The sequence below is a fragment of the Pleurotus ostreatus genome (genome assembly GCF_014466165.1).
Source record: "Pleurotus ostreatus strain PC9 chromosome Unknown scaffold_1, whole genome shotgun sequence".
In the NCBI taxonomy this organism is placed as follows: Eukaryota; Fungi; Basidiomycota; class Agaricomycetes; order Agaricales; family Pleurotaceae; genus Pleurotus; species Pleurotus ostreatus.
In genome coordinates, this window is record NW_023503156.1 from 4,748,813 (window position 1) to 4,764,465 (window position 15,653).

General features: G+C 51.7%; 4 protein-coding genes across 4 annotated transcripts; 3 read left to right on the top strand and 1 right to left on the bottom strand.

Moving 5' to 3' along the window:
- Positions 1 to 437: 437 nt before the first annotated feature.
- Positions 438 to 1,783, top strand: PC9H_001738 (uncharacterized protein; the record flags this gene model as incomplete). Its single annotated transcript, XM_036771387.1, has 2 exons — positions 438 to 1,245; positions 1,302 to 1,783. The coding sequence occupies 2 exons, from the start codon at positions 438 to 440 to the stop codon at positions 1,781 to 1,783; spliced, it is 1,290 nt and encodes a 429-aa protein (XP_036637232.1).
- Positions 1,784 to 3,506: 1,723 nt separating this feature from the next.
- PC9H_001739 (uncharacterized protein) lies at positions 3,507 to 7,949 on the top strand (the record flags this gene model as incomplete). The annotated part of the gene is made up of 13 exons (XM_036771388.1): positions 3,507 to 3,692; positions 3,761 to 3,952; positions 4,008 to 4,168; positions 4,237 to 4,942; positions 4,994 to 5,061; positions 5,116 to 5,219; positions 5,326 to 5,391; positions 5,446 to 5,484; positions 5,537 to 6,066; positions 6,146 to 6,307; positions 6,365 to 6,449; positions 6,509 to 6,692; positions 7,718 to 7,949. 13 exons carry the CDS (start codon positions 3,507 to 3,509, stop codon positions 7,947 to 7,949), a joined length of 2,715 nt encoding a protein of 904 aa, XP_036637233.1.
- Positions 7,950 to 9,195: 1,246 nt separating this feature from the next.
- PC9H_001740 (uncharacterized protein) lies at positions 9,196 to 10,636 on the top strand (the record flags this gene model as incomplete). The annotated part of the gene is made up of 6 exons (XM_036771389.1): positions 9,196 to 9,362; positions 9,424 to 9,749; positions 9,819 to 9,911; positions 9,973 to 10,091; positions 10,193 to 10,394; positions 10,467 to 10,636. 6 exons carry the CDS (start codon positions 9,196 to 9,198, stop codon positions 10,634 to 10,636), a joined length of 1,077 nt encoding a protein of 358 aa, XP_036637234.1.
- A 2,241-nt stretch (positions 10,637 to 12,877) lies between these two features.
- Positions 12,878 to 14,322, bottom strand: PC9H_001741 (uncharacterized protein; the record flags this gene model as incomplete). Its single annotated transcript, XM_036771390.1, has 8 exons — positions 12,878 to 12,959; positions 13,013 to 13,156; positions 13,214 to 13,339; positions 13,402 to 13,483; positions 13,540 to 13,562; positions 13,613 to 13,790; positions 13,847 to 13,964; positions 14,020 to 14,322. 8 exons carry the CDS (start codon positions 14,320 to 14,322, stop codon positions 12,878 to 12,880), a joined length of 1,056 nt encoding a protein of 351 aa, XP_036637235.1.
- Positions 14,323 to 15,653: the final 1,331 nt, after the last annotated feature.

Sequence of the window (15,653 nt, forward strand, 5' to 3'; positions counted from 1 at the left end):
CAAAATATCAAGCCAGAAAGTAGTACTAGACATCGCACGTATGTACAAATGATGTTCCTTCCAAATGCAAGCACTAAAAAGATGATCTTACGTCCTTCAACATTGGTATCATCATGCGGCGCACAAATCTTCACGACGCAAGATTCATATATCCGCATAGCCTGGCAAGCCAGTCTTGTCGTTTCGAGGAAAACAATTGAAATAACGTACTCGAAAGAAAGCCTGGTACCTGACCCGTTAACTATCTATCTATTGGTGCGTGACTAGTTAGTAGTAACGCGTAACGAGCCTTCTTCAAGCGGCGCTCAATTGGCGCCGGCGTTCAGTCGTGCCACATTGCCCGATTATTGCATTTGCTCGGGTGCCCCTCTGACTGGTAAGGGTTTTCTCCTTCAGAGTTCAAGGACTCACAATTCTGAATGTGCTGATAGTGGAATATGTCTATCACTGCGCCACAAAACGATGAATCCGTCCAAGACTCCCATCCTTCAATCTGCCCAAAGCGACTTCCCATCGAGCTTATCGATTGTATCATTACCGAAGCCGCCAAATCTTGGCGTAATTATTTGAAGGTATATTCCCGTGTCTGCTGGGAATGGAATCACATTTGCCGCCCCCGATTGTTCCGTTCAATACGCGTGCGCCTCTGGGACATCGACAAACTTTCCTTTCTTCATTTCACCGCACCGCATCTTTGCAAATATCCTCAGCGCCTCTACGTCGACTGTGGGGATGAAGACCCCAACAAGCCAGCACCTTCTTGGCAGGCAGACGCTCTCGGCCAATTCACGAATGTGTCCTCACTGACACTTCACACTGCGAGAACGGACGTCCTGCCAGAGGCTCGTGTGCCCGCGATCATGCGCTTGCTCGCCAAAGCACCTGTTCGTCAGCTCACCTTCTCGTTCTGGGGCTTTTTGGAAGGCGGCGAGGATCTACTCCATGCCCTCTCAGCTTGTTCGTCCACGCTGGAGGAGCTCACATTCGAGACATGTCACATCCAGCGCGGCTCCGCCTACCTTTGCAGGGCGTTGACGGAGCCAGTAAACTTTGGACTCCCCCCGGTTGTCCGCTTGACTGCGCTGCGCTCGCTCGAACAATCGAGTGGATGGCAACATCACCCGCAAATGCATCGCCTCGAGATGCCAAACCTCCGTTCACTGTTTTGCGATTACGTAGATGGCGACCCTTTCCACCACATATGGGCGACGATTCCGGGCTCCATCTCGGAGCTTACTCTGCAAAGTATGTGATTTCTGCGCTTTCCCTCCCTAATGTCCGCGTATCAATGTCTTTTTAAGTTCCGGTCGAGGCGACGTCGGCTGTCCCCACCTTCAGCGAGTATGTCAGGCCCTCTGTGTTGACGATCAGACTAGCCTATAGGTACCAAAACGAGCCATCATTCGCGCCGCTCATGGAATGGCTCACGGACTGCCTTGACCGCCCGCCATTTCTGGACAACCTTCGTCTCTTGCACATCAGCATGTTCATCACACCGGAGCTGAATGAAGATACAACGGACGAACCCTGTTATCCGACCTACGAGGACTACCGCAGATTGTATCGCATTTTACGGCCGCTGCGGGATGGTGCACTGCGGCGCGTCAGTCTCGCGCTGCCACTGTACTCAGACATGGACGGGCGACCAGAGGCATACTCTGTGGAGAGGACGGGGTTGGAGGTGGCGAAGCTCAAGGAAGTGTTTGGCCCGTTGTCGGAAGGCCGGGTGTCTGTTGATGTCACGATCACTCAGAAGAGTATACGGTACCTAACGTTGTTTTAACGTATGATCTGTAAATGCGTATAGAGAGGAGACTGTGTAGAAAGATGTCCGATGCTTAAGGATCATCAATATGCGCTCTCCAGCATCATTACCCGACAAGGGGGCTCGCTGGTAATAGTGCTCAATGGGTAGTCCGTGCAGCACGGTACTTTCTGTTACAGCTAAACTCCGGGTCAGCGACTCGATGAGCCATCGAAAAATCCCCATGACTTACTAATTGAGAGATAGATGTAGTCTCGTCAAACTAAGTGTGGCTGGTCTCATTTTCCTCAGTACTGCGAACTATTTGTGATGTCAGCTAGAGGGCTCGGGTTCGTGGAGCTATCAAGTTCGCATAATAAAGAATGATTTCGGAGAAGTGGCAAGCCGTACGTCCCGCTACAGATAGACCTACTTACGAAGAGGACGATAGGTCCGTATTTGTCCAAGTTATTCCCAGTGGACGGAACTCGAAGCCCTCATCATCATTCATGTCACCTACACAACCTACGCAACGCTTAGTGGACGGCTCCATCCTTAGATTATAGCTCCCACCTACCCTTTCATTTCTGCCTCTATGCCCGTCTCAAAGAAAGTGTCAGGACAATTCACAAAGACGATTATCCGTTCGGGTATTCCTCTCGACGTGCGCCCACAGCAAACACTGCATTCTCGATACGAAATCGTCGAGTGCCTAGGTCAAGGGCGATACTCGACGGTGTGGTTGGCAAAGGACAATGAAAGGTACGTGATCTCGAACGATAAATAACTTCAACTTATGAGTCTGATGATTCTGCCAGCGATGTGCCATCAAAGTCCTCACGGGCGATGCCAGCGCGTACCAAGGCTCTCACACTTACGAGCTCGACGTCCTCAAAACGCTGGCAATTTGCTCAAGCCGGATGTGTCCCAACGTTCCGAAATTGCTCGACCATTTCGCGTCAGGGGAGGGGAAAGCGATAACTTGTGCCTTGTCACGAAGGTTTTGGGGGCGAGGCTCTTAGATGTCCAGAGCCCTTTCGATGGACGCCGCATACCTGCGCCTCTGGTTCGTCACGTTACGCGCCATATCTTGCGAGTTCTTGCCTGGCGACACAACTCGAACATCGTACACACCACTCTACTCTTCCGCAACACCGAATGCGCCGGTCACTTATACCCAGCTTCAGACAAAAACAACGAGGCTTATTCAGACATCCAATTGTTCGTCTACTTCCGCTGGTACCAATCTACTGTCATACTCTCAACTAGACTGTCATAGACCGCTTGAGTCAATACGTGATGTCACTGCTGGCACGGCGGTATATTACAGAGCTTAGTTGGAAAACGCATTGTATCCACTTAGAGTCGACCTAGTTCAAGCGTTGGAACGTTGGCACACAACCTAAGCGACACTCAGGAAGGGAGGATATGGTCCCAGAAAGTCTTGACACCGCACAGCATCTTCCTTCATACTTAATGGACGATAACTTCAAGTAGTGACAGGAGTTGATGGTGGTAAGCAGCCAGTATTTAATACTTCAACACGTAGTTCCCCAACTCGCAGCGCCATCCACTACACTAGTCTTCAACACTCGGAATTGTGCTATTAAAACAGGCAGGGTCGCATGGATATAAACATCCAATCCAAGTCTCCCATGCTCATCACCTCGCCTTCGATTACCCTTGGCTAGTGACTATTTTCCAGTAGACTACTCCATAGTTGGAGTTCGCCTCTGGTTCCCCTTACGACGACGACGACTACATGAAACTTGCACCAACTCCGAAAATGCCACTGAATTTCTTGTTCGTCTTGGTGGCTATCGCATATGGAGCCGCTGTTGTAGAGGTTGTCTCTGCCACGAATGACTGGTCAAGGCCGTGCTTCGATGGCGAATGCGCCTATGATCTACCATCGCACGGTGACTCAGCCCTTGGTGCATTCAAAATTGTGCGTCTTTTTCTTCTCAGTTCAACAGAACTCCAACCCAAACACGCGATCCCCCCGCGCATTAACAGAAAGGTTCGCCAAAAGCAATCACGGATATTACACCTGCTGCGGGATGGATCATACTAGATTGTGACCCGCATGCTTTGTCCCAGGAAATACGACTGGTATGTCAATCCGACGACAAGGCGAGCGACGAATCATGTAGCCACGTCTTTGATCATTGGGGCGCGGTGGACAAGATTGTGCGGCTTCCAGACGGGGTACGTTCGTTCTACTTCTCTATATCTGAAGCCTGACTTACGGACACGTACATAGTGTGGTGCCGGCCCCTTCGCGAGGATTTCCCAGGCGTGGGTGGCGCACGACCAGACATTGCCTGGGCACGTCGAGGGAAGGGTTGTACGAAGAGATGGCATTCCGCCTGTCATCCACTCCTTCAAAGTTGACACCAACTTTGACGAAGTCGATTCTTCGAAGTATGTACTATCTGCGGCGTCCTTATCGCCTCCTCGCCGCCGCTGATCATAAATCACAATTGACTCAGAGTCGGCGATATCAACTTCGCCTTCGTAGGACTCACCTCCCCATCACCCTCACGCGACTTTCCTTCCGACATCGACCTCAACTTCGAGTTCGTCGACAGCTGGTTCGACGATACCTTGAAATCCGTCGGGGGCTGGACCTCTGGTGCCTTTCATACCGCGGCCAACGGCGTGGTACAGGCTGTTGCAGGCGTCGGGAAAGCTGTCGGGCTGGCGGGGCAGGCTGTTGGGACCGCTGCCACAGACACCGTGCATGCTGTCGGGACCGCAGGGCAGGCTGTCGGGCACGCTGCTACAGATGTTGGGAAGGCTGTGGGGCAGGCAGGGCAAGCTATCGGGCAAGCTGCCGAAACCGCTGGGAAAGCAGTAGCAGGGGCTGCTGATACTGCGTTCAAAGCAGTTGAAAGTGTACCAGGGTTGTTGCAATCTGCTTCGACCTTCCGATATGAATCACCAGCAGCAAGCCAGACATTCGAGTTTAATGGCAACAAGACCATCATCAATTACCAAGACACAAAGTGTCCGAAAAGCGGTGTTCTTGTTTCTGGGACGCTACAGGTGGATCTGAGGGGGGGGATCAAGGGAACTGTCAGAGCAGGGGTCATCATGGATGGGTCGCTTATACCGGCCAAGGTCAAAGAGTTTGCTGCCTTTGCTGGGCTGACATTCGATGTGGATGCATCAATCGTGTTAAAAGCTGCGGTTCTCGTAGGTTTCCACTGACTTATATGTGCTACGCGGCTGCTGACGATGGTTTAGGGTGGTTACGATTCTAAAAGGATTAAACTTATCAGTCCTGTTGGTCTTCCGTTTCTTACCATCCCCGGGTGGGTTGGATTTTCTCCTCTATCTTCTTTCAATTGACGTCACTCATCGCATAGAATTCTCACCGTAGGCCCTATGGTCCACCTTGAAGCCGAGGTGAAAGCTTTATTGGCCATGGAGATTGATACGGATGTTCATCTGAAGTACAATGTCGAAAATTGTGAGTATCCTTTCTATTTTGAATGTTTTGCTTATATACTACACCTCGCCTTCTGGAAAATCATAATTCGTGAATGATGCCTATGGTAACTGTTGAATTTGCACAGTGGAGCTATGGTATCCTAAGGCAAAGAAGCAGACAGTCGGGAAAGGCATGCATACCACAGACGCTCGTACGTTTCCCAGGTCTTTTGCCAACAAACATGCTCACGACAACCTCTATTCAGCTCTCAAACTCAAGGCAAACGCGCAGGCAAATGCCAAAGGTTCGTATTCTCTTACAGACAACGACGGTTACTATTCTGACATCAACCGCAGGTTACATCGAAGGGCACTTGGTCCCATCGCTCAAAATAGGCATCTCCGCACTTAAAGATAGCATCAACACGGATGTTTACCTCGAAGCGGATGCATTTGCTCGTGTCAGTATCGCCGCTGAAGCCCACGCATCCGGTACCGTCAGTGCGGGTGGCGCTGCTCCTGCCAAGGCTGCTAATGGTAATGCTGTCGCCCCTGCTAGAGATTCGCCCGCCAAAGCTGCCGTCCCCGTCAAAACCTCCCACTCCAAAACTGCTGCTGCCGCTCCCAAAGTTGCCGCCCCCCACGCAGGGCACAAGGGTACCACCAAGGGCAAGGGCAAACGCCATCTATATGTACCACCATACGCTCACAGCGCCCGTCGCCGAGGGATCTCTATCCAAGACGATGGCGCAGCCTCGTTCAGCGGCTGTGTTGAATTGTCGGCTGGATTGCAGCTTAATTTTGGCGTCCAGGCGAAAGCGGGGGCAGTTTTGGATCTCAACGAGAGTGGGTCGTTGTGGACGAGTCCGATCTGGCCCATTTGGTCGGTGAGTAGGGAAACTCGCCTCGCCCCGTCTAACTTCTTTCTGCCATCCTTTACTGAGAAGTCTATTCTTGCGCTTCTAGAGTTGCTTCGAAGCGGGTGCAAAGGTTGCGAACCCAGCCAGTTCGTTGGCATGGAACGGTGATCTGGAACAGAAATTCAAGGCCAACGATCTGAAGTGTGATGCTTCCGGCGGGGGTGCGCTGAAGAGTATCCCTGCTACGGTAGTCGGAGCGAAAAAGTGGGTGCTTTCTTGTCCTACGCTTGCTTCAAATGTGTATCTTACTATCTGAGCGCGCTAGACTGGAACCCCGACAACGCCAGGATTAGAGAAGGGACCTGATAGCGACAATGATCCGGTCTTTGCGTGTGGGTTTGGGTTGTACCGTATGCTCTCTGACGTTCACCGTAGACGTTGTCGTGTACTGCTCCCTGAATACATTCAGGTCGAGACTACTACCGCTCACAAATTCTAGATCCTGAAGAAGACATCAGGGTGACGCGAGGATACAGTATCTATATTGCTGATGCGTATTGGCCGGGGAGGAGTGGGATGTTCGCTCGAGCATTGAAGGTCGATATTATCGCCGCGCCAACCTTGACGGCGACGGCAAGTGAGATTATGAAAGGGTAAGTGTTGAAGTAGGCGGCTACGCACTAGGTACGTAAGTAGTTCCGGAATGGAATCTACTACCAGTGTTGCAGAGGTGGTATTGTGCGACTACGGTACAGGTTCGTCTAGTTTCTACAATCTACCTGGTTCTCCTTCTGATCCCCTCGCCTGTGATATTCACGAGACCGAGCGAAATGAAAGAGCTTGGTCAATCTAGCGCTCTCATTCTGCCTCATGCGATGGCACAACTCTGTCGTGTTGTGTCAAGGACTCCCCTTCGTCCACCGAGGCGTTTACCGATGCAAGTACATGGCATACTCGCAGATATGGATCACCCTCTTGCACCAGTGACATGAAGGTGTGATGATACTCGACGATAGAACACAGCACGTCCTATATTGATGAGCTCTCGACTACGTATACCCCGGCCTACCCTACTGCTGGATAACCCATACGAGGACGATGCTCATCTCCTTCACCGTTTCGCCATTTTCGCCGTCACTATGCACGGCGCGAGCAACACTCCGATGATCACAGAGCTCGACGATGGAAACTTGGAACGGGGCAAGCGGAATGAGGCGACGATGCCAATTAGCTGGGGTTATACAGATGAAGGAAGATACATCGAGGGGGGATAGAAAAGCGATATCTGAGCGAAAGCGGCTCGTACCCAAGCTTCAGCACACCCTTGCCTCTTCAGAGGACGACTCGTACCCCGTCAAGGAGGGGGGAGAACCTGCGTATCTCGAGCTATTAAAAAATCGCGCCGTACGCCAGACGTGCACTGCGTCTTGATCCCTATCCTTCACATCTGCGCTTGATCCCCGCCCTTCGTCGACTCGCTCAACCGCCTGGAAACCTTGGATATCCTACTCAACGCCCTCCATCACTCGCCCAAGCCCAAGCTCCTTTTGCCATCACGCAGCAACCTCCTCCCACAATCCCTCGGGCGGGCCGCGTTCCTGAGCTCTTTCGAGTCATCCTCCTCCGGGACTTGCTACAGATTGCGTTTCGCACTCGTGTACTGAGACATTGCGCACAGGGGCATACTGCGTTCCACGGAGTCGTGTCCTCGGGGTAGTCGGCCAAGTGAGGCGCTTCGTGTCGATGTCCAGCCCGGGGCTACCTCAAACCTCCCAGCGCCCCAGATGTCCCAGACCCCAGAGCGTTTCATTACCTCCCGCACACTCTCATGCACCTCGCCGTTCCCACTTCTATATGATGACCCGAAAGTCCTGCAACAAGAGAAGAAGCAGGGAGCACGGAGACAGTGACTGGCGATCCAGCGCTGCTGTTGGGCTCTGTCTACCATAGGGAATACAGACTTTGCGGGCGTCCTCAAGCTGACACCTCCTTCTAGACTTCACCATACCCGATTTCTCCTTCTCGCCTCTGACGGGCGCGGTCTATCAGGCCAGAATACCTGTTGCCGCAGGAGTTGGGCATCATATATCGACTACTTCTCTGGTTCCACATTAATCCTCCGCACTCCTGAATTCCTCATAACTGTGGGCGCGATCGTGACCCATTGGCCTCGTGATGTGGCTTCGAGCTGGCAGCTCCTTCAGTCAGTCAATACCACAAGTGCATCCACGTTCGCTCCAACGCGCCTTCCACTCTACCGTCGTGTTCGTAGTTGTTCGAGTAGTGTAGACGCGAGGCTAATGAACGGGAAGCCCCAGGCCTCTTCAAGGTCCACTGTCGGGTTGAATTTCTATCACTGCCACCCGTCGTTCATACCTGCTCGTTCTCAGCCAAAGGAAATACTATTTTTGCTGTGTATAGACCCTTGTCTCTATCCATCGCGTCTATGATCGATCCCACCGTGGCCTTCCATACCTACAAGCATGTTTACCCGTTCTCCTTGCACGCCCCTCCTTGGTCCCTCCCCCGTTCGTCTTTCTTTTTATCATCCCGCGGACGATGTAGGAACACGAAGTATTCCTATTTAGCATTTCTTTGGACACTGTTTCCATCATCGCTTCTCGTACATGGAGCTCGTGCACCGTTAGTTTCATCCTTCGACACGTTCCAGTTTCATTCATTTGAGCCTTTTGTTCTGAGGAACTCCTGCCATGGACCACGGCTACGTCCTTACATAAAGACTCCAATTTGGACACAGCTCCAAACTGCGGATTGGATAGCTCGAAACCTGGCGCGGGGCTATGGGTCCTGCTCCTCGCCTTCGTCACTAAGTTCGTGCTTACAACCAAGACTTCGTTCTAGTCGTCGTCGACGCGTCTTTTGAAGCGCCCATAATTGAGCATGCTCGCAAGGTATTCCTAGGTTATCTCCTTGCTATTGGCACTCAATTCATAGCTGCAAATAGACTTACAAAGTGATCGTATTTGCTCAGGTTATTCTCTGTGGGCGTGCATTTCCAAACTTGTGGCTGAGATCGAAATTTGTATTTAAGTCCTTCTACATCGCCTTCATCTTCATCATGGCATCTACGCAACCCTCGGTGGACGATATCGACACGCTTGGCTTATAGTACTCACCCACCTCTTCATTCTTACTATGTCCGCCTGGAAGAAAGCGTCAGGACTCTTCAAGAAAAAGATGATCCCTCCAGGTATTCATCTCGACTTGCGCCCCCATCAGACACTTCATTCTCGGTATGAGATCGTCGAGCGACTAGGCCAAGGGCGATACTCGACGGTGTGGTTGGCAAAGGACAACAAAATGTGCGTTACCTCAATCTTGGAGCTTTACGTAGCCGGCGAACGCGTTCGACGATCTCTCCAGGGGCACACGGCTGGCCATCAAAGTCCTCACAAGCGAAGCCAGCGAGTACCAAGGCACCTACACTTACGAGCTCGACGTACTCCAGAAGCTCGCGAAACGCCGGAGTCGGCTGTGTGCCAATGTCCCGACATTGCTTTATCATTTCCGCGCCGAAGGAAGAGACAGCGAGCACCTCTGCCTTGTCACGAAGGTTCTGGGAGCGAGTCTCCTAGATGTCCAGCGCACTTTCGATGGACGCCGCGTACCCGCGCCTCTGGTCCGTCATGTTACGCGCCATATCTTGCGCGCTCTTGCTTGTCTACACGACGCGAACATCGTGCACACCGGTACGTGCCCACTCCTCCTGCGAAACGTCGAACGTCAAATGCGCGCGCGTCGCTTATATCCAATCGCAGACATCAAACAGGACAACATCATGTTCGATAGCTACGGCGTCGAGTCGCCCAATTATCTCGATGCGGAGGCGGTATTGAGCGACTACGGTACAGGTTCGTCTGGTTTGTGCAATCCATCCGCCTGGTTCTCCTTCTGACCACCCCGGACGCTTAGCCACGCCCGAACGAGGAGACCATCGGCGCGAAATCCAGCCAGTCGCGCTGCGTTGCCCAGAAGCTCTCCTCGGCTGTGAATGGACTGCGAAGGCAGACATATGGAATTTAGGATGCATCGTACGTACCGCCCCCCTGCTGCCGCCCTCCCTTATCCCATCAATCTTCCTCCGTCGTTCTTGCCCTTGTCTCGTTCTCATACAGCCCGTGCGTGATTGTAGGTCTTCGAGCTCTTGAGCGGCACTCGACTCTTCCGCCCTCAACCCCAAGAACGGTCCGATGGCTCAGGAACGATTACCGCCGACCAATACCACTTCGCGTTCATCTACTCACACTTACGCACCGACGACGAGAGCAATGGCCGCCTGATGAACTTTTTCTATGCCGATGGCGATCGGTTCGACCATTTCTACAGTCTAGATCGTGCGTCTCGACTCTCATGACGCTAATACCACCCTGGTGTTGAAGCTGATACTACGCCCTTTTCACGTATAGCTCCCAGAATCAAAGTTACGAGTACGCGCGAAACACTGGAAGATGTGCTACGTTCCTATGGCCTTTTCACCCCCGAACTCCACAGTTTCCTGATGTATATGCTTCGAATTCATCCCGATGATCGCCTTCCTGCGAAGGAGCTACTCGAACATCCCTGGATTACTGTGTAGATCAGATGCGGATATTTGTACGCCGATGTCATGTAACAGTCGCAAACTTCTTGGTTGACCCTCGCTCTCCTTCCTATGTTGCCTCTTCATTTGTGTCTGCCCACTGCTGCGGGAAAAGAGACTCTACGCGCCCACACTCTCACAGCTAGGACGAGGAGACCGACGTTATGAGGCGCTTGAAGAGCGAGATGATATGCCGCTTACTGGACAGACTCATTCTCCTTGCCCCGCCCGTCAGCATATTCGTCGCGGGTTTCGTCGGAATGGGACCAGTTTAGGCCGAGAATGTGAGGTGTCGACGGAGGGTCCAGACATGTGTATGCACACTATGTGCTCTAGCGGCTGGGGATTAAATACAGACAATGAACGCGGGCTTCAAAAGCGATGTACCTGATACACCCGACCTGCCTCTCTTCGAACGAACGCGGTAGGTGGATGCACAGCGCAGGGGAATGAAGACGCCTATGAGGGGAAGACGCAACGTGAGCATTGCGAACTAAAACATATAATCACTTTTCTCACACATCCCGCCAGCGTCTCATCACGCGTCATCAGCAGGTTCCAAGGTGGGCACGTCGAAGACTACATATACTCTGCGAGTGGATCGACACTGACGTACTGACATCCGGGCTGCTGAAGGTTGACTTCCCCCTTACAGTGTTTTTGTTTTCCAATTCCGGGCCTGGAGCAACGTAGGGAAAGCGGAGACAACTTGGAGAACGGGCTGGCTGCTCTGATGGCGTATATGACACGGAGTTAGGCCGTGACGTTCGCACGAGGATAGATGGCTAACAGACGGGAAGCCTTGCAGTTCGCAGTAGTATACCGAAGTCTTACGTGACGGGTTCTGTATGCAGAGGCAGGTGGTGGTTCGGTGCTCCCCGGCCTCATGCTGGCGCTAGCGCCATCGCGCCGCTATCGATTCACATCCATCCCGAACCTCTCGTCATCCGGTGCCCACTCGAACCCGAAAGGAGATTACGAAGGAAAGAGGAGGGGAAACGGAAGAGGGCGTGGGACACGGTGAAGGAGGGGATGTGTATAATCTTCTTTGTCCGTATAAATACTCGCCCTCGCGAGAACTGGAACGACCTCAAGCGGTGCTGGTTGACGACGAAGAAGAATGGTTAGTGGAGCGGATTATCGACGAGAGAAAAGGCCACTCTGGGACGGAATACTTGGTTCGTTATGCTGGATATGGAGCCGAAGAAGATAGGTGGCTATGTCGAGCGGACGTTGAAGATCTAAAAGCGCTCGACTCTTGCTGGCTCTGACGAAACGAAGGACAGAAGAATGAAAAGAGGATATTTGCATTCTTATATATACGTCGTACTTTACTCACCTTTTTCCCTCTCTTTTGTACTCCCATTTTACACTCCCAGTCATATCGTTTGATCTCGTTACTTTCCTCGAGTGTTTGCGTCTCTGGACGCCTTCCAGTTGGTCCCAGGGGCCAGCGTGGACATGGCAAGGAGGGCATTGAATTTGGGGATGTAAACCATACTTGGAAAGGAGAAGGATGTCAATAGAACAGTGACACGGAGGCGAACAGATGTGAATGAGGGCCTGGAGGGACAGGTAGAATGTGCAAGTCGGTTTTATATGAAATACTCAAAGTGTATATGAATATACAAAGTATTCAAACAGATATGTCAGGCGCGAAAGCGTGCAATATGGGGCGTGGAGTATGATATATATATAGCATTGATAGTTGAACATTGTAATTGACGAATCAGTCGATACTTGATGCAACAGTGGGGCTAGAGTCCGAAAGGACTGGGGGCTCTTTGGATCACAAATTGGAGCAGCACGCATCAGTGCGACAGTGATGCTGGCAGAGTCCAACGAGCTGGGGATCAATATGTATTTTTGGGATGTATTGGACTTTTGAAAGCGTAGCGCAACCATTTCTCGGGATGTTGATGTTAGTCTCTGATTTCGAATTCTTTGGAGCCCAAGGAGTAGGCAACACCCAACGACCACATCAAAGCATGGTAACTGATGAATTCGATTCCGATTGTATAATCTTCAACTACTCTTAACTTGGACTCCTCGTTGTCTGACAACGCATTGAGGAAGGGCTGCGGATATCTCATGAAGCCTTGGGTTCCCCGTAGCTGAGCACTCCTTGTATCGCAACGAATTGGACAAATTAACGGTGGGGCTTGTTATGGATATTTGAATTGCGTCCTTGGAAAACGCAGAGAGAACCTCGTCTCACCCAAGAGAGACAGACACATGCTACGAGAGGTCAGTACCATAAACGAGTTTCTCCACTTCTGGAGAACGAGATGTAATGGCGCATTTGAACGGACGTATATGCCTGCAGAATGGCGTAAATGACCACAGAAATAGCTACGAAACGTACGCAAATACCTTGTATACCCAGGAGTGTAGTCGATTTCGGGTTCAATAACTTGGCCATGCTCGTCCGTTGCTTTTCTGATATCGAAGACCGTCAGAATGGATGCGATCGAGATGTGGAGGGAGTCCATAGCAAAGTTGCGGCCGGGGCATATTCTGGCATGGACGTGCATGAGAGGGCCTTAATAGTCTGTTGGGAGAATCGATCTGCACCTTCGCCCATAGCCAAAGTTAGGCATCGCTTCGCAGAGTTTGCGGTCGATTTTTCCGTTTTTGAGGAATCTATCTGGGTTGAACCTATCGGGATCGGGATAATGCTCCTCGTCGCGCAGCAGTGCCCTAAGAAGATTATGATTATACATGAGACCGCTGCGGAAGGAGTAACCCGCAGACAAACACACCAGGTATTGGCGAACACGGTAGCGCCTTTTGGGAGGTAATAGCCATTGTAGGTGTCTGCTTCTGTAAGCCGGTGTGCGAGCGCTGCTCGGCGATGTCAACGGTGATATAATGAGAATGGGAGGTGCACATTCGCTGACCTAGTGGGAGTACTGCCTGCCACCTACGGACGAAGAAGTGAGTGCGTCGCACAAGACGCCGACTGAGACTGACCGCAATACTTCCAGCATAACCGCATGTACATATGGCATGTGGGGTAAATCGTCGAAGGTCGGGAGTTGAGAGCCAATGTAGGCATCAAGCTCCTGCTGAGCCCTGTCATGCACGGAGGGATAAAGAAGCATTGCGGCAACAAAGGTTTTCAATGCCAGGTGCGAGGTCTCTGCGCCACCTGCACATCTTATCAGCATATCCATAATCGAACGCTGAATATTTGGCATCGCTTACCTGCATAAGCCATGGAAGCGACGTCTCTGATGATCTCTTGATCGGGGTGGTCGTCGATGGAGTAGCCGCCCCTCGCAAGACCAGAAGAAACCATACTTTGTTCAGCCCCACCCTCGCGCTGCCAAAGTCAAGGATACTTCAATAGCGCTGTAGAATCAAGTGCCCCTACTCACTATTTTGTCGCAAGCTTCGATGAAAGGGGTGTTGAACATGTCCAAAGTTTTCGGTCGAGCCTTCTCCGCGTAGGCCTTGAAACCGGCGCCGGGCATCCAGCTGGGAATGTACTTCAGCATCGGCAAAGTGTCGACAAGATAATTGCCATCCAGCGCAGCATCGTTCAATTGGCCAATCGCTGCTTCACAGCGCTCGATATTGGGGTCATGTGCTGGCTGAACATCCAAGCCGTACGCGATGGATATCGCACTTGCGGACAGCGTGCTTAGTATGGTAGGTAAATTGGACGGTGAGGTAGGCATGAGATCGGGTATTGATCCACATACTAGCTGATATGGTGGAAGAAGTTGCTGGGGTCCTGTAGTAGGCGACGCAGAAGATCATGAGTGTATAGTAGTTGCTTCGGCCTATGATAAGTGAATCGACCCGAGGTGAGTTCCTTCCAGGAGGCTCGGCGACGAGCTCGCCATGCTTCACAATACGGGGCGAGGCTGTATAATGACTCCCAACCGAGGCTTTCATAGAACCATCAGCTATCCTGGGCCGAAAACACGCCGCTGCGGTCTTACAGCTCGTTTATCATGGTACTCTTAGGCCTGTCGAATGAACGTGTGGGTGAACCAACGAACGGCACGATGAAGGGTGCTGAACTTGCCTATCCGAATAGAGCGAAGAGCGGACGGAGAGAAGATCGTTGACTGCTTTGCGCGAGTTGAGGATAATTGTGGGTTTGCCGAAAACGCGAAGGCAGATTACGTCTGAATCTAGTTTTGAAGCGCTTCAGCTAATTGGCGCGACACGGAAAGGACGAGGGGATACCGTATTCTTTGGACCACTTGAAATACTTCACCCACTGGTTTTCGGTGGGACGCTCGAACAGGTTGCCGATGATGGGATAACCCTTTGGACCGGGAGGTAAAGGAAGTCTGACTTTGCGCCAGCGATAGAGGCTGATGAGAGAAAAGAGAAGGGCGGGTACAATCAAGAAAAACTCAGACGACATCTCGGACCCAAACTCGAGAGCTCTTGGGGTATGGAGACAGGGGTACCTCCAGGTATAATGCTTATGTAGTTAGTAAAGCGGATTGAAAGCGGGCGCATTCATGAGAACTAGGCCAACTAAGTGTAGATTGAATTGGTGGGAACGTCGTCGGAGACCCGTGTCGGCCGTGACTATTGAGAAGAACGGTACTGTAGTGGAGCTTGGTCGCCGCAGAAGCCACGTCCACCCATACGACTTCATGGTTGGATGGGAAGTTCTATCGAGGCCTTGTCCAATACCGGGGACCGGCAGGTGCCATGAGAATAACACTGCCGTTGGCGTACTAGCATCACAGCATAGAAGGCATACCGCTCCGCATTCTTCCCACTTCGACAGTATTTCGAGGGTGGATATCAAGAGACCAAGGAAGAGAAGAGATCGATAAGAACACAGGCGCAATAGAACGGCTCAAGGCACGGGTTAGGGTGAAACATTTGATTGCTTGCGCGCTACGCATGTTTGAGAATGCAAAATTGGTGTGGGTAATCCGTCAAATGACGTAGTCAAAAAGTGGAAACATAGATGGGGGACTGTGGAACCAGATCCGGGGGATGTGAGAGCCAGTACAACTCGACCAGTGGCGAAGAGCTT